General features: G+C 32.6%; 1 protein-coding gene across 11 annotated transcripts in view; it reads left to right on the top strand.

The window, feature by feature from the left end:
* Positions 1 to 22,484, top strand: part of LOC128207571 (centrosomal protein of 170 kDa-like) — a 111,921-nt gene that overhangs the window by 66,137 nt on the left and 23,300 nt on the right. For 9 of the 11 annotated variants that reach the window (XM_052910590.1, XM_052910589.1, XM_052910588.1 and 6 more), the window contains 4 exons: positions 7,194 to 7,277; positions 10,594 to 11,042; positions 14,745 to 14,922; positions 15,437 to 16,215. In XM_052910590.1, coding sequence (XP_052766550.1) covers positions 7,194 to 7,277; positions 10,594 to 11,042; positions 14,745 to 14,922; positions 15,437 to 16,215 — 1,490 coding nt within the window. Of the gene's footprint in view, positions 1 to 1,515; positions 1,586 to 3,968; positions 4,012 to 7,193; positions 7,278 to 10,593; positions 11,043 to 14,744; positions 14,923 to 15,436; positions 16,216 to 22,484 lie in introns of those variants that run through there. The other 2 variants (XM_052910598.1, XM_052910599.1) reach the window with 2 other exon arrangements.

Here is a 22,484-nt window from a genome sequence, read left to right as displayed (position 1 = left end):
TGAATCCTTAATTGCCTTAAAAATACAAAGCAAATTGTATTAAATGCGTCCACTGTTCATAACTTTGTGAAAGTTAACGACATTGTTAAAATAATTTTTGTTAACTTTTAAATCGCTACTGATCTGGGAGTTTAATGGATACATTTGTGATCTGCTGTTTTTCTAACAAGATTTGAGACATGTGTTTAAGCTGTACTTGTGTATATTTAAATATGTGAGAACATAATCAAATAGTTCATGTTTAAGAGTTAACAACGAGGCGGTTAACAACGAGGCGAAAATCATGTTGTTAACATTAACAAAGGTCTGAACAATCAGCCCAATTATTACAATATAATGTGAGTAAACATGTTTATGTCAAGACAATGGAATGTTGACATGGTTGCTTCATGTAACGTTCCACCAAATATAAATTGAAACAAGGTTCCATTGGTGAAGGTCAATTGTTCTTACAACTGGGAATATAAGATACACACACAATATTTCTTTGAGACAGGTTATGAGAGACATAATATGTTATTACCAGCTAAATATACCGGGGGAAACATTATTGTTCTCTGAAGTTCTTTAATGATCCTGGATTTGGCAACACATAAAAGAAACTCACGTAAGACACATAGAAACTACAAGGCTAGCAACTATTAATTATTTAAGATTGTAAGGAATAGTAGTTGTCTCCCTTGAGTTGTTGTAGCACATTGGCATTTGCCACAAGGGCAATTCAATAAATAAATATTGGAAACATACATGTTCATGGGTGGATCTTTAGGATTTGATGATAGAGAGGGCAGACCATGGGGCATGATCCCCCTTTCCCATGACCCCCCCCCCCCCCAATCACCCCACCCCTTGCACATAAGAGTGTATACTGGTAATATATAAAAAAAAAATCACACAAACACCTATGTTTTTTTAAAACTATTATATCTAAACCTTCCTCAGTAGATGATAATCATGGAAAGGCACTCACATCAATGTCGTACTCTGATTAATAATAATAAGGATTGACTGTCAAGTGTGTTACCACTAGACCGTATGGATCCGCAATAAGGTTACAATATGGGCTGTATGACCTTTTCTATGGCAGTTGGAAGTGACAGGTCACACGGTTGCAGATCTCCAGTAATTATTTATAATGAAGATAAATGAGGAATCTGATTAGAATAATTACATGTGGCAGTGGTTTTCTGCTTCAGAAGATATACTTGGAACTTGCTGTGGATTCGAGAATATTTTGTGGGAGTGTTATGCTAATTCTTGGAAATATATACTGCAGGTTGACAATTTACATTTGGCAGTGTATGTCTGCTGGGAAGTTCTGGAATTCCTGAATAGTTTAATTTTGTATATCTGACTTTGGATGTTATATCTGTTCAATGCTTTAAATGATTCGTGGAAACTAAATGCCCCATAAGCTGATTCTAAAGTGCCTTTGACGGTGTTCGATTAAATGTTAATTTTGTCATTATACGGTGCGTTAGTCAAACCAATACCTTAGATGTAGTGTGTGTTTTCAAAGGATATCTTGCCCAGAATGTGTTTCTATGATGTTTAGTTTACGAAAGGACATTCCAAGCTATAAAATGTAAGTAATGGGGCATGCAACAGAAATCAATACATAGCATGCACACAAAAAACAGTAACCTATAAATGAACATCTAGTCAATATTTATGTTAGGCCAATATAAAATAACTGTATATTTTTTTTTTAAATGACTGTTGCACTGTTGAATATGTGTTTATGCTCTTTCTTCATGCATAAGGGACAATGTAATGTGTGTTTCTAGAAGAGCGACGAACATGTTCGTAACAATTCTCCTCTTTTACATGTGAATGTTATACATAGACACTGTGGGTATAAATAAACCCCATTACCGGACAGTACCGGACCGATAAGTAAATACAGACCCTAGTTCAACATTTTTATTTGAGTAGAAAAATTAAGGGACTGCGGAAAACGTGGGGCAGGGTGGGGATGAAAATCTAGTTATTAATTCATAGTCACCTAAAAGAGCATCAAAAGAAATCTCTAGAGCATGCACAGAAAAAACAGCAACCCACATATAAACATCTAGTCAATATTTATGTTATAATCAAGATCTAGTGCAGGTGGTGTATTTCTCTGACAGGGGTATTGCTGCCATATCTCTCCCAGAATGTGTTTACTTAATGGAAAGTAAACAGAGGGACATTCCTTTAGTACTTGTGTGTAAATTAAGAAACACTAAATTATGTATATGAAAAAACAGCAACCTATAAATAAACATCCAGTCCATATTTATTTTACAATCAAGATTTAGTAATGGTTAAAGTTGCATAACTAATTTTGTGTAAGTGCATACAGGTATAATAGTGGTCTACATAATATGATATAAACTATCCACTAACTAGGCCAGCCACTGGTCATACTATCACTTCATCTGATTAAATTCAATTATGGGTGACTGCTGAGTTACTGTAATAAAAATACTGGAAAAATACTGCCTTGTCATTGGACAAAATATTCTGTAGACCACTAAGTACTGATGGTGTATTTCTCTTGGTATTAATAGACCTGGATATTGCTGAAGATATTTTTATTATTATCATTATTATTATTATTATTATTATTATTATTATTATTATCATAATTATTATTATTATTATTATTATTATTATTATTATTATTATTATTATTATTATTAACCACAGGACATTTCAAGTTAACTTGTTGTATGTAATAAGGTGTATAAATTAAAAAACATTTTATTTATATAATGAACACTAAAAAGAGCAACTTAATGAACAAGCATCCAGTCAATCTTTCATGTTACAATCAAGATTAAATGCAGATGGTGTATTTCTGGTGCCATTAACAGAAGGCAATAATGCTGACAATATCTCTCCCATAATGTGTTTTTGCATAATGGAAAGTAATTTAAAAGGACTTTCAAAGTTAATGTCTTGTATGTAATGGCTCATTTAAAATAAGAAACACTGAATTATGCAGTTGTTGAAAATGAGACTTTTGGATTCTTGCACTAATGCATGGAATCAATTGAGGAATTTTTGCTTGCATTTATGCTGTATGAACTCAGTAGGGCACGCGCGCAAATTCCATGAAGTGCGCTAGTTGTTCTTGGTAGTTTGCTTGCTTGAGCTTATGCGTTCATACAGCATAAATGCAAGTAAAAATGCGATCAATACTTATATTTACATCTTAAATAACTATTCATCACGATTTAAAAACATCAGTATCTTCTGCGATTGAGTTTTTGTTTTTTTAACGAAATGTAATTGATAACAAACTTTAAAATTTATAAAAGCAGTTACAAAATGCCTTGTGTTAAATGATGTTGCACTTATTCAATCAGAGCGCAATATAGAAATATACAATGACGTTATAATACCTATAGTTTTATCTATTCAAAGGACTAGGTGAATGTAAATATATTTTTTTGACAAGCCATGGTATATAAAGAATCCCAAATTTGAACTTACCTGGAAAGCATTTTACCAGTGAAGTCAGCTTGTTGGCTTGTGCTAATTTCGTCCAATGATTATGCAGACAACCTTTATAAATAGCGCGCCATTCAATATGTATGTTGTAATTATGTGCAGCTGGTGTAAAAATCAGACCGAAGTATTGCTGACAAATAATTGTAGGACATCTTTCGTTGAATGATTGTGTTTCTACAACAAAAAGCATAAACCAGAGGGACATTTCTATGTAATTCTTTTAATTGGGCTTGCAGAAAAGCGATACATGCATGCACCCCTAAAAAAGCAACCTATTATATATCTCCACCATGTCAGTCAATATTTATGTTACAATCAAGTGCAGCCCATTTATTTCTCTTGGCACAAACCAGACACTGGATCACTGCTGACAAACAATTGTATGGGAAAATTCTCAGAAAATATTTGCCAGAAATGCAACCACCATTGTTGTTTTAAGATTTTGGAGATAGCTGGTGTCGGAAATTATGTCTGATATTATTTTGTGATTGTGAAATTGATGGTTACTATGATGTAAGTTTAGTTTATATCGAGGTTTTTTTATGAATGAAATTTTGGAAAGATATTATAACTGAAATGGCTGACGTCTATGACGTCTGCAATAGACGTCTTCATCATCCTTGGATATGGTTTCTGTTGGCATTTGGAAGCATTGAAATATTTTTTTAGCTTGGAAATACTGATAAGTAAAACCATTATTCCCTGAAGGAATAAATGTGCATGGTACAGTAAAGGTTGTAAAAATCAAAGATTAATTTGGAATATATTTAGTAATTTTCAATATTGAGCCTTTTTGTGTATATTCTAGCTGAGCTTGCTCTAGATTTAATGCAAATTCGATTAAGATAATTATACGCATACATTTTATCTAATGAAATCGCTTAACTACTGCTCTCAATCATTAAAAATTGCATCTTTACAATGAACAGCTTTCCCGGCCTATAATCTAAATCAATTGAAACATATTTGTAAAATTTGAATGACTAAGAAGGGCTGGGCTGGCTGACTTTGCTCACTGCTGGGGCTTTCTTAATCATTAAGATTTTACAAAATATGTTCCAACTATAACATAAAAAATCCATTTTTACTTTAAAGCTGCACTCTCACAGATTGACAGTTTTGACAAAAATTGTCTCAGAATCAGCTTATTTTGGCATCAACGCTTTGAATTGGAACAGCTCTCAATTGTTTGAAATACTGTAAAAAAATGTCAATTTTCTTTAAGCGTTTGCAACACTTTTAGTCATAAATCATCAATTTTTCAGACATAAGTGTTGAAAACTGCAATCTGATCTTTTGTCAGCAGTGTTATATCACTGGTTTCCAAATATTTATACTAAAAATTGCTCATTCCCAGACAAAAAAGAAATTGTCAAAAATGTCCATGGAGAGTGCAGCTTTAAGACTGTCAGACCCACCATAAAAGCCACTGCCATTGGCTCGAATTTTCACACATGCAATATAACATGTAGCCCAGGGCTTGCATACAAATTTCAGAAGAAATGAATCATTTGGTCTGGGCTGGAAATCACTCCTACACACATTCTGGAAAATCAAATACTGGGGATTCTTGTTCTGAAACAAATTGGTCCTATGTTTTTGGTGTTATTCTGAATTATTCAGCCATAAAGACATGTGTTTTGTTTAGGTAATACATGAAAATAATAATATGATAGTAAATATATATATTAAGATATGTGATGAGCAAATATATTTGTTATATGTTTTTTATTTGTGCAGTTGGCAACAAGGACTTATTTTGCCAATTCTTTCAAGACCAAAATATTCGTTATTTTATGTTTGTTCCATAATATTAACAAATTGGCATATTTTTTGTCGACACATAAAGCCCTTGCAATTGATACCAGAATAATATGGGGTATCAAGGCAATAATATGTCCAATATTTAGTGGTCAACATTTTCTTTTGTCTGTTGTGACGGCAGTATTTCTTAATCAGCAGTCAGCTGTTCTTTGTTTAAAAGCATGTGAAGCCAACCGTAATTTATTTAAGCATGTAAAGCAATTGATATAAACAGTGACTGGCTCTTTTAGTAGGTTTGATTCTTAACCAACCTTCAACCATAACTGAATTGAACATACTTAAAAATTGCATTAATTACCAATATGTTGTAAGCAAGACTGATCATAATTTGACATTTTTATTCCTGACTCAGTCTAGTATAGTTTGTTACATTAATAAGTAAGGCCAATACAAATTAATTGCTCGATTTTTATCCATTTTTTTTTAAAAATGGGGGTGGGAGGTAACATTTTATTTTCTATCTTTTATTTTTCTTAAAAATGACAGTTTCACAGTTAAAAATGTGGTCATGCTCCTTCTTATTGCATAAGGGACTATATACATGTGTTTCTAGATGGACCATGAACATCATGTGAACATTATGGTAACGATTCTCCCTTTTTACTTCTGAATGTTTACATCAACAGCTGCTGCCATGAATAAACGCCGTACATTACCATCTACAGATATGCAAATACGGACCTCAGTTCAACCTTTTTATTTGATTCAATAGCATTTAAGGAGCGCCGGAAAAAAAATGGGAGGGCAGGGATGAAAATTTAGCAATTAATTTATAGTCGCCTAATGTCCTTGAAAGTTTAATAGCTCCTGAGTGCATTTATTTCATTACCTGTAATCCATGTTCAGCTTTCAATAATTTAAACAGAGATGTCCAATATTAAACTGAGATGAAGCGATTTTAAAGACATTTCTGTGATGCTGTGTTAAGTTTGGACCTTTGATCTTTATCGTTTATAAAGCAATAAGAATGGATGATAAATTATGTGGTATTCGATTATGAGCATAAGGGTCAGTATATTACGGTTTAAAATGAAATTTCATAAAATGGTTTTAACTTTAACACTTTAATGTTCATAATGTTAGGGTTATTTCTGATGGTTATGTTTTACGTTTTATGAGAGAGATTTCATATAATATTCAATAGGTCCATGTATGGGTTTATAAAATATTGCTGGCTGTTATTTTATTAAGTGGGCATGACATAAAAGTGAAGAGGATCACTATCTGACTTACCTCCCTTCTTCAATAAGATTATTGAAATGGAAAATTATCTCCCTTATTTGAGATTATTCTCCCACGGACAAGAAGACAAAACTTAAGATTATCCACTACAAATTAATTTTCCTATAAATTTCAATGTAAAATGGCAACACTTCAAATAGTAAAAAAAAGCTATTCTAAAGGTTTTACGTATATGACAACCATACATTTCTTTAAAATTCAGTTCCAAGGTCAATTAATTTAAACAATAAAAGAGGTATGTAGTGTTTATTTTAAGAAAATTCAATTTTGAAGTTATCCACACTCTAGTTCTAGTGCAGAAGGAAATATTTTATCTCTGAGATATTCATGATTTTTTTCTCTTTGATGCAGGTTTTGGACATAATTCAACAGCTATAAATTATGTGCATTACTGACAGACTTAAACCTCAATTTGGAATTTAGAGAGTGTATCATGGACCACATCCCCGGCTTTTGATCTTCAATGATATAACTGACTTAGTTATCGCCCTAATTTCCGAGTTATCAAAGACAACACTCTACAGCCTGTGGAAATGTTGAAAAAAGTAGGATTCTGAGCTCAGTTGTTATGAGTTATCTCCCTTTATGTTTGATTTATTTAAATTACCAAATTACCTCCCCTATTTCAGAATTATCCACAGTGAAAAAGGGGACACCACTCTATGGTCAGCCAAAATGGTGGGGAGAGGAGGAGGAATCTGATCTCAATACACGTGAGTTATCTTTCTTTGCTATGTAACTATTTGGTAAACTCATAGTTTTGATGCACGTTTTGAATGGCAAGTTGTTGCTTTTAGAACACCCTTTCAGTGGTGATTGTTCATAAGCTTATCTGTTGTTGTTGTTGTTGTTTTCAAGTAAAAAGTCATTGTATTGTCAAAGCTTTGCTGTCATTATCATGCAAGATAACTGACCTTCGTTATACCTTAAAAGGGTTGAAAATTTTCACATTTAACTTAGCTACTGCTGACAGTGTGCTTAGCATGGCATATAACTCTGGTTTAAAGTTTAAAGGAATATAACTCTGGTTTAAAGTTTAAAGGAATTTGACTCTGGTTTAAAGTTTAAAGGAATATAACTCTGGTTTAAAGTTTAAAGGAATTTGACTCTGGTTTAAAGTTTAAAGGAATTTGACTCTGGTTAAAAGTTCAAAAGGAATTTAACTCTGGTTTAAAGTTTAAAGGAATTTGACTCTGGTTAAAAGTTCAAAAGGAATTTAACTCTGGTTTAAAGTTTAAAGGAATTTGACTCTGGTTAAAAGTTCAAAAGGAATTTAACTCTGGTTTAAAGTTTAAAGGAATTTGACTCTGGTTAAAAGTTCAAAAGGAATTTAACTCTGGTTTAAAGTTTAAAGGAATTTGACTCTGGTTAAAAGTTCAAAAGGAATTTAACCCTGGTTTAAAGTTTAAAGGAATATAACTCTGGTTTAAAGTTTAAAGGACTTTAACTCTGGTTTAAAGTTTAAAGGAATTTGACTCTGGTTAAAAGTTCAAAAGAAATTTAACTCTGGTTTAAAGTTTAAAGGAATTTGACTCTGGTTAAAAGTTCAAAAGGAATTTAACTCTGGTTTAAAGTTTAAAGGAATTTGACTCTGGTTAAAAGTTCAAAAGAAATTTAACTCTGGTTTAAAGTTTAAAGGAATTTGACTCTGGTTAAAAGTTCAAAAGGAATTTAACTCTGGTTTAAAGTTTAAAGGAATTTAACTCTGGTTAAAAGTTCAAAAGAAATTTAACTCTGGTTTAAAGTTTAAAGGAATTTGACTCTGGTTAAAAGTTCAAAAGGAATTTAACTCTGGTTTAAAGTTTAAAGGAATTTGACTCTGGTTAAAAGTTCAAAAGGAATTTAACTCTGGTTTAAAGTTTAAAGGAATTTGACTCTGGTTAAAAGTTCAAAAGGAATTTAACCCTGGTTTAAAGTTTAAAGGAATTTGACTCTGGTTAAAAGTTCAAAAGGAATTTAACTCTGGTTTAAAGTTTAAAGGAATTTGACTCTGGTTAAAAGTTCAAAAGGAATTTAACTCTGGTTTAAAGTTTAAAGGACTTTAACTCTGGTTAAAAGTTTAAAGGACTTTAACTCTGGTTTAAAGTTTAAAGAAATACATCTCTGGTTTGAAATTTAAAGAAATCTCTGGTTTCAAGTTTGAAAGAACTTAACTCTGGTCATTTTCATTCTGCTCAATACTGCTTTATTCAAATGAAATATGTTGAGAGGTCATTAAGTAAAGTGTCCTGGATGCTGGTCATCATTTTCGACTGCATTTGGCGTTCAATCTCATGGTCAGATAATAAGGAGTATGAGGTCAGAAACTGCGGAGGAAGAATCTTTTGTGTGGTAATGCCTGCAGTGTTAAGGATCCAGTACATTGGTACATACCCTTGAACAACATTTGATTTGATTATTAGGCAAACATCCTCAATTTCGTTAGTGAAAGCGAAAAAGTTGTAAGTGATGTTCAATAAAGAAGTTGTTAAAACTGTTTTGCGTCCAATCCCGATAGAAAGGAGGTATTGCATACAAAGCGGGGTATCATACAAATAGGGTAACGGCATTGAATGGAATTATGACAAAGAGATGGCTTAAGTAGAGAATAATGATGATAAAGATGTATACTATCTTCTGCATTGTTGACCACAGTTTTGAATAACCATAATAACCTGCATACCAAACTCCAGCGGCTTCGTCTGAATATGTCTGAATAGCTTGCGACTGTCCACTAGACATAAATTAATACCTTAATTTTCAAGATAACTAGTTGATAGGAGATAGAGTCTATTTAATCTGACCATGTTAGTAGATTTCTGCCCCGTAGGCTTATCAAAATGACCTGTTAGGGGAGTTTATTTTTATTAAAGCAGTTTCGGCTCTCATGAAAAGTGACGCTGATATTTAGTTGCGAAAGTGTTTGTTTAAAAATTGATAAGGTGGAACTAAATATACATAACTTCAACCATGATTGGAAAAGTTAGAGCCGCTTTCAGGAAAAGTATGTATTTAATTGCGATTAAGTTAAGTTGTTTGAAATCCTTTTCCACCAGGTACGAGTCTTCTAAAATCGTCTGGTTGGTGTGGTGGAATTAATTTTGGGGATTTTTAGTTCAGGCGGATAATTTTTGCATTATTTTGTTGAATGTATTTGTCAAGTTTTGCATCTTACATTTTTTGTCAATTTTGTGTCGTCATGGTTAAGTTCAACTAATAGTTGAACCAGATGTGTTCAAGCTGTGGGTTAATCATAATTTGCATCTTTATGATTGTCATTGAGAAAAACAAATGTTACCATTAAAGAATAAATTTCGATAATTATGGCGACATCATTCCATCTTATGTCTCTGATCGTTTGTGTTTTAGAAACCGTTTGTTTTCAATTTTTTTTTTTTTAAATATTCATTCAGTGTATAGATTAAAATATTAAATATTTCATCTGAAGAAATTGCAGTTATGTCAGAAAAAAAATGGAATGTTGATTAAACAGGTGTTTTATGTCAACTTTTCCGAAATTAATTTGATCATTATTATAGGAACTATAAAAAGAAAAAGTGACAGATATTAAGCAGCTGTACAAAAATATAATTTTTATTAAGATCAGAAATGACGTTTGCGTTATTATGAAACATACTTGAATGAGTACTTAATTTACAATAATTGTCAAGTTGCATGACAAAGTTTTGCATATATGAACATGTGTTCATGAAAGAGTGGAATTAATATATACATACATAAATATGATATAAAAGTGTTATATTAACTTAACATTAAGTTGTTGTATATTCTAACAGTGGTTATAGAAACAAGAAGAAATAGAAGGAAGTGCTTTAATTAGAGGTTTTTTAAACGTTAACTGTAAAAAAAGCAACAACTTAGTATATGTACCAACTAGCCCAAATTATAACGTTTACCAGGGCAACTGGTCAGGATTTAGAAGTGCTGTGTAAAATTCAGGTCATGATTCAAGTCTGATGCACATTTTGTTTAACTAAAGCACATGATTTAAATATCATCTTCTAACGGATTTGTGGTTGTTCTTCACAGAGCGGCAGCGGGCAAGCAGTATGGAGGGCGCCCCAGCTGCCACAAGTCCACGGACAAATGTCTCACAACCTCCTGTCCCTAAACCAGGGGAGGCGGGCACGGACACCAGCAGCGATGTGCCAAACGCCAACAACGTGCCAACTAGCAACAACACCAGCACCACTAATCCCACAACCAGCACTACTCCCGAGGGCATAGCCAACATGGCCTTCACCATCGATTTTGGCGACGAACCAAAGTCGGCAAACGTGGAGGGCCGAAGTCTGGGAGACTTTATGCCACCGAAGTTGCGGAAGAGTTTCCGAGAAAGACAAGAATCTAAATCATCGTCAAAGGCGTCTAAATCATCGTCAGAGAAAGTCACTCCGGAGAAAAGTAAATCCACTGTTCATGCTGTAGATAGACACAAAGTTACTACTACTTCTAAGACCACTCCGGAGAAACCAGCGGTAAGTTAAATTTGTCCTTAAAGTGGTTAAGTCGTTTAGGGATCAGCCTCTCACCCAAGAGGTCATAGATTCAAGTCCAACCTGGACTAGGGACATTTTTACTTGATCTCTCAAAACGAACAACACTGCTAATTTCCATGCAGGAAATTAATTTCAGCATGATTCATATTATATTATAGAATTGCTTTTTTAAGAAACAGAATATCATTTAGTCAGTTTTTGCAAGACACAGCCCTGCTTCCAACTTCATTGTTTGGTGAAGGAAAAATAAAAAATAAATTTCTTAGTGTTGGCACAAATGTCTCTTTTTAAATCAGCATTCGTTATCGTTGGAAGAGATATGAGCACACACACTAAAATAGATTTGTATGACCTAAAAAAGAAATCTCACAGCAAAATTCGTATACTTATGGTAGAATAAAGATAAAAATTCAATGAAAATAATCTTAAATCTACAGCTGCTTTTAATGCATACATTTTCATTGAAAAGAAATGGATGCCATTTATTATACAAGTTAATGAGCCATTTTAATGCTGGACTAAAACATGCAGGTTTAACTTGTTATAAAAGATTTAAAACTGATGGGTTCATTTTTATCTCAAAGTTATCTCATTTTTAAATTATGATAAATTGTTATGGATGGATAAGAAAGACATATATGTAGTATATATATAAGTAAAATTTTGTTAATTATGTTCACCATTAGTTACAGGAAATAGACTGGGGAGTGATTCTATAAGCTATCATGCTTTTGTCACAATCAAGCTTAAAAAAATAATTATTTACTGAAAGCTACCATGGAACTTAGAGTTGATGTTCAAAAGTACGAAGGAATATAAATTAGTGTTTATGCTCATGTGTCTGCGAAAAAGCTTATTGGGATTCTGACTAAATGATTTCGAAAGCATTTCATTTAAACGGCCACCACTGTTGGACTATAAAGCAATTTGCACATTGGCGCTGGCTTTAAGTATGGAGATGTTCAAGTCAACACTAAGGAAGGTATTATTAATGTTTTCTTAAATGAACAAATTAAATAGCAGCTGGGGCTGAACAATTTCAACTAAGTGTAAAATGTATTTTTATGAAGTTGAATTTAAGGTAAACTTACAATGTTTTAACACAAAACATATGATAAAGGTGAAAATAAATAAATATGAATAAATTTGATTAAAAGCAGGCAAAATACATTGTTAAAAAGTCTAAATTTCTCATCAAGTCAAAATTTCACAAAGATACTTTATAAATAGGGCCTCTGGGCTATGCTTGACTTGTATAAAATATATAACTGATTAGTAACTTAAAAACAAATTTAAACAACAATTCGTGCATGTTAAGTTATCTGGCAGATTGTATTGACAATATTATGAAAACACTCATAAGCCAGAAAATAGACATAATGTAAATGGTTTAATATGTAAAACATGTACATTTATTAGCATAGCGTAATGAGATCATGTGGTGTATAGTACACAGATTGTGAGGCTGCCAAGATACATATGAAAGTCATCATGTCACACATTTCTTTACTGATAACCAGAGCATGTGTGATAAGGCCGTCCTGAAAAGATATTTGGTTTAAAGTTGCTCTCCCCGGCATTTTGAAGGGGGCGGGGGGGAGTAAGATGTTTTTCCTCAACTTTTTGTTTCGAAGAATAAAGGTCAGTGTCTTTTTCATATTTGGTTTAAAGTTGCTCTCCCAGACATTTTCATGGGTTTGAAGGGGGGTGGGGGGTAAGATTTTTTTAAGATCATCTGGTGGTGTTGTTTTTTCGAAGAATGAAAGTGGATGATTTTTTCATAGCCTTGGTGTTGTTGTTGCCAAATATGTTGGCGTGCAGAAATTTTAATCTTGGCCATAACTCTAAAACTTTTCAAGATTTTCAAGAGAAACTTGGTATATTGCCAAAGACAATACATACATGTACAGCTACATGTGCCAGTCTCTATATAACTCTATTATTGAGTTATGCCTCTGTTTTTTTTTACTGAAAAACAATAGACCAGCGTTGGCATTCCCGCAGCAGTGCTCTTGTTATCTCATCTGATTTATGACAAAAATAAAAGTCTAGGTAAATGTAATTTCATTGGTGTTGTTGCTGTGGTCGCTGTAGCCTTTGGCATGCAAATTTTGGCATGCAGTCCTTGGGCATGACTAAAAAACTTGTTCAGGATGTTTAAGCACACATGTTTATAACAAGGCAATCTTTGAAATTAGACTTTTGGACAGATAAGCCCGAATTCTTACTCTAGTACTTGGCATAAACAAAATTCAGCAAGCCCTGCTGTATAAGATCAAGAACTTGAGCAAGCCCAAATAGTATTTAAACAGTGGAGGTCTTGTGGGCTTGTGCTAAGAAGGCCCATAATTCTGACTTTAATAATTTTCGAAATTATGCCCCTTGTCCAAGTGTTAAAGAACCCCAACAACAGCTGGCAAGCCTTGGTGTTTTTGTTAGAAGAAAGAGTGATGACATGACATTTAACAAAAGAACTGCATATAATTAAAAAAAAAAAAAGTATTATAGCGGAGCATACAAACGTTTTCCAAAGGTCATTATTCAATTCAGTTTGGTTGTTTTAGTGACTTTGTAAGTCCATTAAAAACAAATTTCACACCTTCAGTGAGGGTAGAAAATTCCTGTATTGATATCAGTCCTCATATGTAGTATTGCTGATAAGCCCATTGATATAATGTTTGTACCTTATTGGCCTTATAGATAACATAATGAACTAAATGTTTTGAAACATATATATAGCTATATTATCAAAAAAGGCTAAACAAATAAATTTTGTATCTATTTGGGATGTCAAAATCTAAAGTGGAGGATAATTGTTGTTTTCAGTGTAAGATCACTTTATATTTCACCGATGTAGCAATAAAAGGGATATTTTATGAGTGGCTTTTCCATTAGTGAAATATTCACTTTTGATGTTCATGAGGTGAAATATTTTGCTTACACTGAAACAAACAATTATTAATTTGATTTCATTCTTTTAATTCATCGACAATGATACTTACTTGATATGTTATTTGAAAATTGTGTCAGCTTTTAGAACAATGATGTTATACCCGAAATGACATAATTGATTTTACTTTCCAGCACTGCTTAATCAATCATTTTTGACATTGAAACAGGCCAGTAACAGAGACATCATTTCTCAATAAACTCGCTATTTTAAAGCTGCCATCAGATTGAACGTTTTGACAATTTTTTGTCATGGAACGAGCCAATTTTTGCGAAAATGCATGGAAACCAGTTATATAAGACTGCTGACAAAAAATTAAATTGCAGATTTTTATATTTAAATTCAAAAAGTGATGTTTTACGCACTTTTCCAAAACTGTTAGTAACAGTTTAAACCATAAAACATTAATTTTCGAACCGAAATATGAAAATATGCAATCTGATCTTTTGTCAGCAGTCTTATATCACTGGTTTGCAGATAGTTAAGCAAAAATGTGCTCATTCCAAGACAAAAAATAAAAAAAAAGTAGTCAAAACGGTGACTCTGTGTGAGTGCAGCTTAAAGTAATGAGTTAATATGATTATAATTACATGTATATGATTCACATTTTTTTTCTATGAACCATCAAAAAGCATGAAATTAATTTAAATAAATGAAAGAGGAATCTGATCTACAAAATAATGTGAAAGCTTACACACATTATTAAATCACATTCTTTCTGCTATTTACAGAGCACTGTCCAGGTTCGTGCAGTATCAGAAGGCCGTGAGGTCTCCCCGATCTGCCAACATAAGATTGACGAGGTTTGGGCCACGGAATCCGCTACTGCCAAGCGTCTCCGAATGATGAGCAAATCATCGTCATCGAAAAGCACAGAGGATGATAGTGTTGAAAGCTCTTATACTAAAGGTAGGCAACTCAAAAAATTATAATTGACAGTACAAGGTTTTACATAAAGAGTTATCTTTCTTATTAGATTATTATCTCTCTCATTAAATATGATTGCACATAAATATTGTATCTCTTGTGTCAGGGTCATTACGTGAAATTTAAATATTTACATAGTTGAAATGGCTTTTGGCCAAGGCAACGAGGTTAAATATGTATGTTATTAATGATGTTCACTTATGATTATAAGTCAAGTGCAATACAATTAGAATAAGGATATTATTATTGCTTGTCAGGTAAATGTATCAAATTTATTTGGGACCAAAATACAATTGTGATAAGTATATTTATTAGTGATTGTCAGGTAAATACATTAAATTCATTTGGGAACAACAAAAAAAAAACTTTCAGATTTGCACTTTTGAGTAGTTCTGTCTATGAAAACAAAGCAATTAATTTTAATTAACAAAAAATTAATTATAAAATACAAGAGCAAAAACAGATAAAAATATCGTGTTTTTTTTTGCTTTTTCAGGTACCAAATCATCTACCCTAAAGCGTCATGGTATGATGCCTGTATCGGCCCAATCCAAGCCCAAGTCTGTGATACGTGCCCGAAAAGCCACCAGTCAGGAGGTGCTAGCTCCCTCTACGCAATATAACAAAAACTCGGCATACTTGATAGACAAAATGTTCCGGAAAAATTCTACCGGCAGTGTGGATAGTCTTAAGCCCAAGGGCTCAGATGGTATAATAACGGAGCATGACTTGTATCATGAGTCGATAAAATATGATACGGACCAAGCAAAACTGTCTCAGTCGTTGGATTTTATGAACAAAAGATCGGTTGGTGAAAAAAACATTGAAGATAAGCGTGAAATTCAGAAAGTTCGATCAAAAGAGGTGATTCCGTCTTCATTACTAAATAAATCAAATAAATCCAGTTTGGAGGAGTTACAAGTTCCGAAAGAGGAGGATAAAATAAGTGAAGCAGGAACGTACACGATAGAAGATGAAAAAGATAGGTTAGAAGAAGACGAAGCCCGTAAAAACATTGACAAAATATTTGGAGTGGATCAGGTCTCGCTTGTTCAATCGACAGGGGATAATCTCTCCGACGACCTCAAAGAGCAGTTGCGGAAGAGTGATAAGCAAGGGGAGTTAACTCTGAACCTGCAGAACATCAACCTGGAGCTGGCGGAGATTGAGATGCTGGAACGTCGACGCGCGAGGCCATGCATGGTGGACAGTCTGGAGGCGGAGCTTGGCAGCACGGCAACGGAAGTTTGTGACGATAGCACTCCAGATGATGATGTAAGTGTGAACAAATGTTTGATTGATATTTTCCCCCCATCTCATACCATTGGGAGGAGGGCATTTGTAATATTGAGGTCCCATTTCAGTGCTTTTTTTCCACTTTTAAGGTAATGGTGGCGAAAATGGAAAAAGAATAAACATGATGCATATCATGGTAAACTTAATTTCAAATAATTTATTCAACAAACTTTTTTTTAAAGGGGATTTTTTTACCTGGGTAGGGGAAGTAAACTTTTTATGAGGGGAATGGGGCCAAATTTTTGTCCCAAGAAGGGCTGAAATAAACCAACTCATTGTAAATGTTGAGCTTTGTCAATGCATCATTGTTAAAGGTATGGTTTGAGAGAGTTATAATATTGTATGTAAAGATTTAAAGTGAAGTTCTAAAATTGTTTATTTAGTATTATGATACTAATCTGAAGGGTTTGTTTTGAATATTACTTGAATGTTTTGGCTTTTATTGCGATTTGTTTTCTTTTTTGGATATTTTTCACTTTCATCATGTACATGTTAGGATTTTCATGTATATATAGATTTTCATGCATATATATAAGGATATATAATATGTTATATACATGTATCACTTTAATTCATGTAATGTTCTGCACTTACAAAGAATGGAAATGTATGTGTCGACTATGGCCTGGGGCTGGTAGTTAACTGATACTAATTGAAATGATTAGACACTAAGGCATGTATGTAGTTGTAAGTAATTACATGTCCATCTGCCTTACCTACAATTGAAATTGACAGCTGACCTTCTATTTTACTATTTTTCAAGGAAATGTAGCACAAGAAGGTACAATAAAAACATCACTAAAAGCATCACCAACCTAGTAATTTTTTTGACCATTTTTTCAAAGGAAAAACGCAAGGTCTAAAAAAAATAATTGTTTAGGGTAACATTCCCAAAATTACTGGGTAGGGTAGATCGGGAATTTTTTTTCCAAATACACTTTGTCAAGATTATTTTTGTTGCAAATACGGTAGCTCTATTTCTTGCAAATGTCACTCATATATTGCTGTTGTTATGGAGCTTTATTCTATGTCAAAAATTAATGACAGCTTATGTTTAAACAAAATTGGATTTATGACAGGAGGATCGTTTTCTTTAAAAAAAATTGAAAAGTGTTGGCGGCATTTAATTAGGTTTGGTCAGGTTACCTGAAACAAAACATATTTTTTTTGCTGACAATTGTTTTTATGTCCAATATGTCAACTGTACATTCTGTTTAATTAGCTAATAAGGCTTGTTTTTATCTACAGAGAACCATTGATTTTTTTCGGAGCAGGCAATTCCTTTGAGGAAAATGTGTCTATACTTGCATTATTTATATAAATACAGCCCAGTGGCGTTTAATTGTTGTTTTACTGTTATTTCAATCCTGAGTTCAAATATTTTTCTTTACGAAAGTTATATTGTATTACTGTTTCGCTGAATGAAATGACACAGAAAAATTCACATCAAAGTTCAGTCGCCATGGTTTCTTATTGTTTTATTATGTAAATATTATTTACTGTAGCCATTGACACCAGAAGATGCCTTAATATGTTACGAAAGATTTGATGTGAAAACGGTGAATCATCATTCTACATACAGCTACATACAGCCATATAGCATGTCTCGGCCACATATTTTTCTCTGTTTCAAACTTGTATTAAATGGAAACGTGATGCTTTCTTGTGTGAAGTTTTATTATGGTGTCTCAGCTAAAACATCCTTCATTCTGTGTTGGACTGTTTTTGCTGTCTGTATTTTCGACATAAAGGTAATCTATTTCGACATTAAACAAATTTATCAAAATTTTCATCCTACTTTTACTGCTTGATAGATGAATTGTCAAATTGTAAGTTTTTATTGGCTAAATAATTGCTGAATAAGTTTAACATGAGCGAAACTTGATGCTTCGTTTTTATTGAATTTTAATTTGAACTCAATAGCCTTCGCTAAACTTCTGTGTATGGGACAATTTTCATATTAAATTTTAGTGAAAAGTTTTGTTTTAAAATATGCATTCGCTGCATACGAAAGCAAACGTTAAACGGTGGATATAAATTTATAAGATGTTCGTATTTCACTTGTGATAAATGATGTTATAGGGACTTGACTGGAGTTAAATATGTAATTTGAAATTAGGCATAATTCAAAATTAACATGAAAATAAGGAATATAAAAGATTAGAAACATGAGATTCAATTGTGTTGAATTAAATATGAATGTATTATGTGATTTTTGACACTAGATATAAGATCGAACCCCTTGTGGTTTATATACAATGAATATTGTCAATTAAGTTGTCAAATTTGAATAGAATAAGATGTGATTTATAAGAAAATGTTATGTTCTGGAATTGTTAAATATGGAAATATATTCATTTAGATTTTTTTAAAAATTCAATGATTTCCTTAACTGTTCTTATCCATGCGTAGATGGAAAGTGTTTCTTTTAATGTAAATTTTGCATTTCAAAATAATGGATGCTTAAGTTTTTAAAAATGAAATTACATTATTAAGCATTATTTTTTTATGATAAATGTAATATAACAATTAAAAAAACACACACTTGATTTTAAATAATGTTTTTAATGTTTTTTTGATGTGGCTGATTAATTGTGTTTCTTGATGTATAGAAAAATGATTATGAAATTTGATGAGTTCTGAATTGATTTGTGTGTGCAATAATGAAAAACCATGTCATTAATGCTCTATTTCAATTACCCGCATGTTTCTAAATATTGATAAATGAGGCCTTGCAAAAAAATCTTCTGGTACCTTTCCTTCCTATTTCTGGACAAGATGATCCTTTAACCCTCACAATTTAAATTTTTTGGCCTTACTTTGTGAAATTTTGTAAAAAACCTACTGCAGTCTAGCAGATTTCATGAGGCATGTCGTTCGGGTATGGTTGTGCGGGTATGGTTGTGCGAACATTGCTTTAGTGGTGATAATTGATTATCAGTGATATATCTGTGTTAGTGGACATTAATTAAGTGCCCAGTATTGGATAGCCACAGGACGGGACGATAGGTCATCTATCACTAATGGTGTGTGACATTGATGTCTCCAGTTAATTACGCGTAGCTAGGTTTTCACGATTTTGAGATTTCGCTTATGGGAGTGTATTTTACAGTAGCCAATGTGTTTGTCATCTGCATTGTGGAGTATGTTTTAGCGAATGTAAATGTGTTTTTTTTCGTGTCTCGTACCAACAAAGCTGAGCTTTCTCAGTTAAAGTTCGCCACTTTGTTAACCATGTGTGAAATTATATGGATGAGCTTTAGTAGCAAGACTTATTTTATGTGGAGTTAATAGCTTTTATGTTTAAAATATTGTCATCGCTTTTAAGGTTTTTTGGACTAATTTCGTAAATATTGAATATTTTAATTTTGTCTCTGTATTGTCGATGTACAGATAGGATTGAAACTAGCTGGTGTTCATTTTGTATTATGAATATTTAATCTCGTCATAATCATCGTCATTTTAGAAATGGTGTCAAACGAATGGATATAAAACATGTGCGTTTGAGGTTCTTTTAATGATTTTTGCTAATAAATGTTTAATGAATTACCATCAAGAACATTAAAGTGATTAATAATTCACGCGTGATTGTAAAACTTGAGAACGGCCACCTTCGATGGGAATTTATGGTTCTGTTGCAATGAAAATATACATTAAATGTATCGATAAAATTGTTTCATGAGGACTTCTTCAGAATATTCAGTTATCTAATGCGACATCGATAATATTGAAGTATTATTAGTTTCTGTAGGTTTTTGGTTGTAAAAAGTTATGTTTGAAGATTTTATCTACTTAAAAATGATTGAAATTTAATTGGTTTGCATCAAGGTTGAGGCTATAATTCAAATTGTGTTAATTCATCCGATTGTTCGATGTTGAATTACGGTACATGGATTTAGTTGTGTTTGTTATTGCTCAAGAGTGCCTGTCAATATTTGTGCAATTAAAAGGTTTTGTATTGAGCTCAGTCAGGGAATCCATAGTGAACGAGAAATTGTTTGCATATTCGAGGTATATGGAAATTAGCAAAATCAGTGAAGGAATTTCTGTGTTGACGACATAATAAGTTGGATTTTATTTCGGAAGTCGTACAGTAGATGAATTTGACTACTTAGTGCTATAATTCTGTGGTGTTTTAGATATATATAAATATATATAAATATACTATATCTGACATTCATTTTACCTCATGTACCTGATTTAAAGAGCTTTTTCGCGGATTCCGTCTGTTGCCGCATTTTACACTTTGTCAAGTAGTGCCGAGACAGTTAAGCTCCCGTTTAATAGCAATAAAATCGTGATTCTAACTGTACGGAAAAGGATTAGTGCAAAATCCAGTTAAAACGGTATGAGCGAAAAGAGCTGTTCTCAACTTCTTAATGTCTCGTACAATGTGAAGTAAGGTTTTATGATTTTTCTTAAGTACTCATATATTAAAGACATATGGTTTTAATTTGTGTCCTTTTTAGATACTTCAACAAGTTTATCTGAATTTTGTTTTTGCTATGCCAGGAGTTACATTAATTCACTTCTGTAAATTTTGTTTCTGCTATCGGAAAGAAAAGTTTACATTGGATTTTGGCTATACTGCTATCGAAAGGAATTACATTAATTTTTGCTAATTTTGTTTCTTAACTTTCGGAAGGACTTATTTATTTATTTATTTTTCTCATGCAGCTATCGGAAGGAATTACATTCATTTTTGTGAATTATGTTTCTGCCATCAGAAGGAATTACGTATATTTATGTAAACTTTATCTTTGCTTTCATAAGGAATTCGATCGTCTATGTAAATTTGATTCCTTAAATTTTGAACCTTTACATAAGAGGATGTTGTAAATTGATAGTTATGATATTTTTAGCGAGATCAGTCATTGTTCGTGACTGTTGACTGTCGTTCTGTGGCTGTGCCCGCCTTTGGGAGTATTTGCCTTGCTAACGCAACGATTCGTTTTATCAGTGATGTATCACATCCTTATTTTCACGATGATTGTAATGTTTAATGAAGTATAGAGGGGTAATTACTATGGTTGTATATGCATTTAGTATTAGTTAGTAATTCGTTGAGGATCACGTTTTCATTTACGTCAGTAATCTAAAAGGATGTTGGCCATTTTTAGTTGTAAAGGAATATCTTTATTTTCAATTCAACTCAACTCAATTGTGTCTTAAAGATGCTATCTTACTCCCAAATAAGATTTTCCTGGATGAATACATGTCGAAAACAATGGTTCTTGAAAATGAATGATACTGAGTTAATTTGAATGAAAGATGCAGAAAGGTGCAGAAAACACAGTATATCTTCCTTATGTAGCACTCAATAATCATTTAATATTTTAACAAACTATGGAATATGTGGTTACAATCTTATTATCAGTAATTAATATTTTCCATAAATGCATTATTTAGTAAGCAGTTAAAGGTTTATCACTCAAAATTTATGTTTGTTAAACATGTGTATGTATTGATTTTAAATAAGAGTGTCACATTAAGTTTTATTTGAATTTTTTGTGGAAAATGAGCTCATTTTTACTCCAAACTTTGTTATATAAGAAAACATATTTACATAAGAATTTCCCTGAGCAAATTTAGCATGGTTGATCACAGTTACCATAGTGTTCGAACCGTGTTAACAGTTTTGTGTCACCAGATAGGAAGATTTATCTTCAAAATCAGTAGACATTGTGTGTGCTAATTTGTATGGGGAGAGATTGCGACTTCAAACGCTAGCATTATTGTTTACATTGTCAGGATTCCTTTCACTACATTTTTGGGGCATATTTGGTTTGTTAAAGTAAGTGCTCAGGTTGTGACGTACAGGTCGGAACCTACGTTCTTTTCAAATCGTGATGTAGCGGGGTTGCGGTTAGGATTACAGTTAGGGTTTTGAGCATGGAAAACTTAAAAACAAAAATTGATGTTTGCTTACGGTGGTGATGAGGGCTTTAAATTGATGTCTAAGCCTTCAAACATTGACGCTGTTTCATTATGGAGTTTATTGATTGTGAAAATATTGTTGTTGTTTTTTTATCCTGATTTATTGATATATACAGTGTTCTCCAAGAGGATTTTTAGAAGTGGTTATTGAAACTGTATCAAGTGGAATAAACAATGTGATTTGTCTGATTATGAACTGAAAGACCAAAGTTCTGAGATGTGAAACACATTGACTATTATGAAATATGGAGAAAATGGCACTTGTGAATGGAATTAAGGAAGAAATTAACAATAATATCGACAAAAGGGGA

The sequence above is a fragment of the Mya arenaria genome, chromosome 11 (genome assembly GCF_026914265.1).
Source record: "Mya arenaria isolate MELC-2E11 chromosome 11, ASM2691426v1".
NCBI classification, from domain to species: domain Eukaryota; kingdom Metazoa; phylum Mollusca; class Bivalvia; order Myida; family Myidae; genus Mya; species Mya arenaria.
This window is presented reverse-complemented; position numbering and strand designations above follow the sequence as displayed.